At 39.7% G+C, this 3,905-nt stretch overlaps 1 protein-coding gene across 1 annotated transcript; it reads right to left on the bottom strand.

Annotated features, from left to right (window-relative positions):
* Positions 1-512: 512 nt before the first annotated feature.
* Positions 513-2,323, bottom strand: galr1a (galanin receptor 1a). The gene is made up of 3 exons (XM_053334520.1): positions 1,670-2,323; positions 1,335-1,400; positions 513-866 (listed from the first exon to the last, which is right to left on the bottom strand). Exons 1-3 carry the CDS (start codon positions 2,321-2,323, stop codon positions 513-515), a joined length of 1,074 nt encoding a protein of 357 aa, XP_053190495.1.
* Positions 2,324-3,905: the final 1,582 nt, after the last annotated feature.

The following is a 3,905-nucleotide window of genomic DNA, read 5'->3' as shown; positions in this document are numbered from 1 at the left end:
AGATTTTGTTACCGTTGAACAGAGCCAGGCTAGCTGTTTCCCTCTGTTTCCTGTCTTTGCGCTAATCTAAGCTAACCCGCCTGCTGGGCTTCAAACAGGTTGTTTATTTACAGAGGATTTTGGAGCCACAAACATAAAATAATTATGAGCTCAACCATTGTTGTAGATTATCTCACCTCACTCAGCTGCACATTGTTGCCCTCTGTTGTGGCTTCCTGTTTGACCAGGAAACAAGTCAATCTCTCATGAAATTTGTAACATTACAAGTCAAATAACATTACAAGTGTACTAAGTCAAATGTGATGGTACTGAGCAGTTTCCTAACATACCAGTAGGCTACTTCATTCTGGCCCAACTCAAGCACTGCTGTTTATATTAAACAACAAATACTAGCCAATGTATCCATATTGGATTTTTAAAAACATTCAAACATCAAACATTGGTACCAGACTCAAAAATCCAGTTTCAGTTGAACCCTATACACATCACAGATGAATCTCTCAGCAGTGACATCAAAGCATTTTACTGATCTGAGAGTCATGACCTTTGTAAGTCACACTGATGTTGGTGGATGGCGCTGCCTCCATTCTGCTGCGGAGGTCCCTGGTGTCGTTCAGAGGATACTCGCTGGGCGCCCGGCAGTAGAAAACCTGCTTGTAGGAGTTCCTGAAGTTCTCTGACAGGAAGGCGTAAATGATGGGGTTGACGGAGGAGTTGCTGTAAGCCAAGCAGTGAGCCACCATCCTGAACACGAAGGAGGCTTGGTTGAGGGGAAAAGAGCCAAACTCCACCCACAGGTGGACAATGTGATGAGGCAACCAAGAGAGACAGAAGACCACCACCACCACAAAGACAGTCTGGGCTGTCTGTGGAGGGGAGGGCAGAAGAGATGATGACTGGTAATGACATGTCACATGATCAAATATAACTGGAAGACACAAAGGTATTTGTGGGTAGTCCTAAAAGTGACACTTGATCAATTGTTGTACAATTGCATGTTGACTTTATATGTTTTCTTACATGTTTAAGCATCATGAGTAAGGCCATGGACACATTACACAGACATATTCAGTGGTGCAGTGCAGACTATATAATACAGAGTGTAGCCATTTTTCATTTCCACAGAGCAATGACTGCATTTACCTCTGATTAGACACTAATTACTCAGATTATGCTGTATCTGCTCCAACATGAAATTATCAGTCATAATGGCACAACCATTTACTTTTTTCAGTCTCTCCACTCAATATACTTTATTCTAGTCATTTGACTTTACTGCAAATTGAACTGACTTGGACTGACAAGTCAAGACAAAAGGAAATGAATCCACTCACCTTCTTTTTGGAGAGCTCTGATTTTTTGGAGACATTCTTCAGTTTTTTGTGCAGATGGTTTAAAACCTGCAGACAAATTATGATGATGAATGTCAATGTTTTGCTCATCTCTATCTCTATCTCTTATTTTTTCAATTGAAACATTTGAAATTTTACTAAATTAACACAGAACCTGCTATTAGAGTTAATCTAACACTTATATATACTGAACAGATAATATCAGTCAACATTTGTCAGTTTCAAATCACCATTGCATCATTTTTAACTTTGCTGCACATTTACATGAGTCATGAGCACTAAATATTACATGCATACATTAATTCTGATTGATGCACCTTTGCATAGCAGACACATATCAAAGTGAGAGGCAAGAGGTATCCGAAAACAAAGGTGCACATCACGTAGACTTTTCTCTGCTGATCAGGCCAAACCTCCCAGCAGAAGGTGTTGTTGTCCTCCCTCTCCACAATGCTCTGGTAGTGCGCAACGGGAGCTGCCATGACCAGAGACAGGACCCAGATCAGCACCACTCCGAGCATGGCGTGCCTCCCAATCCGGATCAACGAAGATTTCCTGGCGTGGACGATGGCCACGTAACGATCCACGGACATAGCCGACAGGGTGAAAATACTGACCAGCATGGACACGGTGAAGAAGTAGTGGATGAACTTGCAGATGAAAGCTCCCAGCACCCATGTGGGGAGCATGTAGATGGTGGACTGGAAGGGGACACAGAAGAGGAGGTAGGACAGGTCCGCCACGCTCAGGTTGAGGATGAAGATGTTGGTTGTGCTCCTCGGTTGTCCTGGTTTACTGCGCGCCAGCACGGTGATCACCATGGTGTTCCCAAGCACCCCAAGGATGAAAATGAGTCCAAATACCACAAGAGAAATAAAGTCATCTACTCCCATCCCTAGTGAAAGTTTAACAGGCAGCCTCATGGTGTTGGTGTTGAAAGGCTGACTCTGGTTCTCCACCTGTAACTCCATCTTTTTTCAACTATGCAAGAAAAGTTACATGTTGATATAAAAGATGCGTCTCCTGCGCACGGAGCTCAGGTTGAGGATGGGTTTTCTCTTGAATAAAGGTTGGATGGAGCTCATGCATTTGCAGACAGCTCCCTGCCTTCTTAGGCAACGTCACCGTGCTGTGTGCAGCTGATCCCACCAATACCTTTTCACTGTTTAGTGACCTCCAACCAATGCCAGTGAGATGGGAATAAACAGAAAACCTCTTGCTGAAATGGTTCATATCAGCAAGCAAGCTCACCAAGCAGTCAGTGTTATTGTGTAATGACAAGTACATTAACGTTTAGATGTTATAACGTATAATGAAAGAGAAAAAAATAAATTTGAACATGCAAATATATTATCATTGTTTTCCCTTAAACTAAATGCGTTGCCAGTTATTACATGCATATCAGATAACCACACATATGATATGATGACATTGACCACCACAATCCCCCCAAGTGCCAGTTAATGTGCACAAGCACATTGTGTCATTTATTATGATATTTTTCTGCATTATAATGAAACTGTCTAATACAATTAACAAGAGGCCTTATTGTTTCCCAAATAGTCCACTTCAATCTATATTAAATGGATTTTGACATTTTATGAGATTAAAACTGTGTGTGTATGAAAATGAATTATGCTGCTCTGAGACTTCTTAACTTTTTACCATCTTGCTGTCTTATTAAGTCATTAATCAATCATGTCATATTTATTTATTATTTTACACAGTATTCATGATTATAATACATTCAAATATATTATCATTGTTTTCCCTTCATGTATGTATACTAATATATATCTACAGTTTCACACATTAGATGGAGAAAATTACATATAAAAGGTTTAAATAAATTAAAATGTTGTAAACAAACCATAAAATATACTAAAACTGAGTAAACATAAATGCAATATTGTAGCAAGATCCAGTAGTGTCAGTTTACCCACTGATTATCAATAATAGTCTACATTAAAAGCAAAAATGAAAAGATGGGTCTTTAATGTTTCTTAAAGGAATTCACAGAAGCTGCATGCCAGCTATTTATAGGCAGGCTAATCTACAGTACATATAAACATTTACTCCAACTGTACTGCAGTATCAGCAAACTGCATGTATACTGTTGGCTTTCCAAGTTTCTTTTGCTATCTACATATTTTCATCTGTATCCTGTTCCTGTTACCTCTCTGGTATTCCTCTTATGCGGCTGTAATGCCAAATCTTCCCCCCTCGGATCAATACAGCAAAATCTAACTAATAAATGGGTGCATCTGTCATTTATAATGTATATTTACTAATTTTAAATAGTCTATGTCCAGAAAAATAATCATCATATATATAATATTTTGACACATGTCCCATAGTGGAACTTGGAGCCAAGTCGATCACAAACTTGCCAGGGGGACTTTACAATCTGTTCAGCAATACAACATCCTCAATCCTTACACCCTCGATCTGAATACAGAAAAAATGTACTTTCAACAAGGGAAGAATCACTTCTGGAAGAGTAGCAGAGGAGGATAACTCAGCAGGATAACAGAATGGACAGATATGCAATAG

The sequence above is a fragment of the Scomber japonicus genome, chromosome 15 (assembly GCF_027409825.1).
Source record: "Scomber japonicus isolate fScoJap1 chromosome 15, fScoJap1.pri, whole genome shotgun sequence".
In the NCBI taxonomy this organism is placed as follows: domain Eukaryota; kingdom Metazoa; phylum Chordata; class Actinopteri; order Scombriformes; family Scombridae; genus Scomber; species Scomber japonicus.
This window is presented reverse-complemented; position numbering and strand designations above follow the sequence as displayed.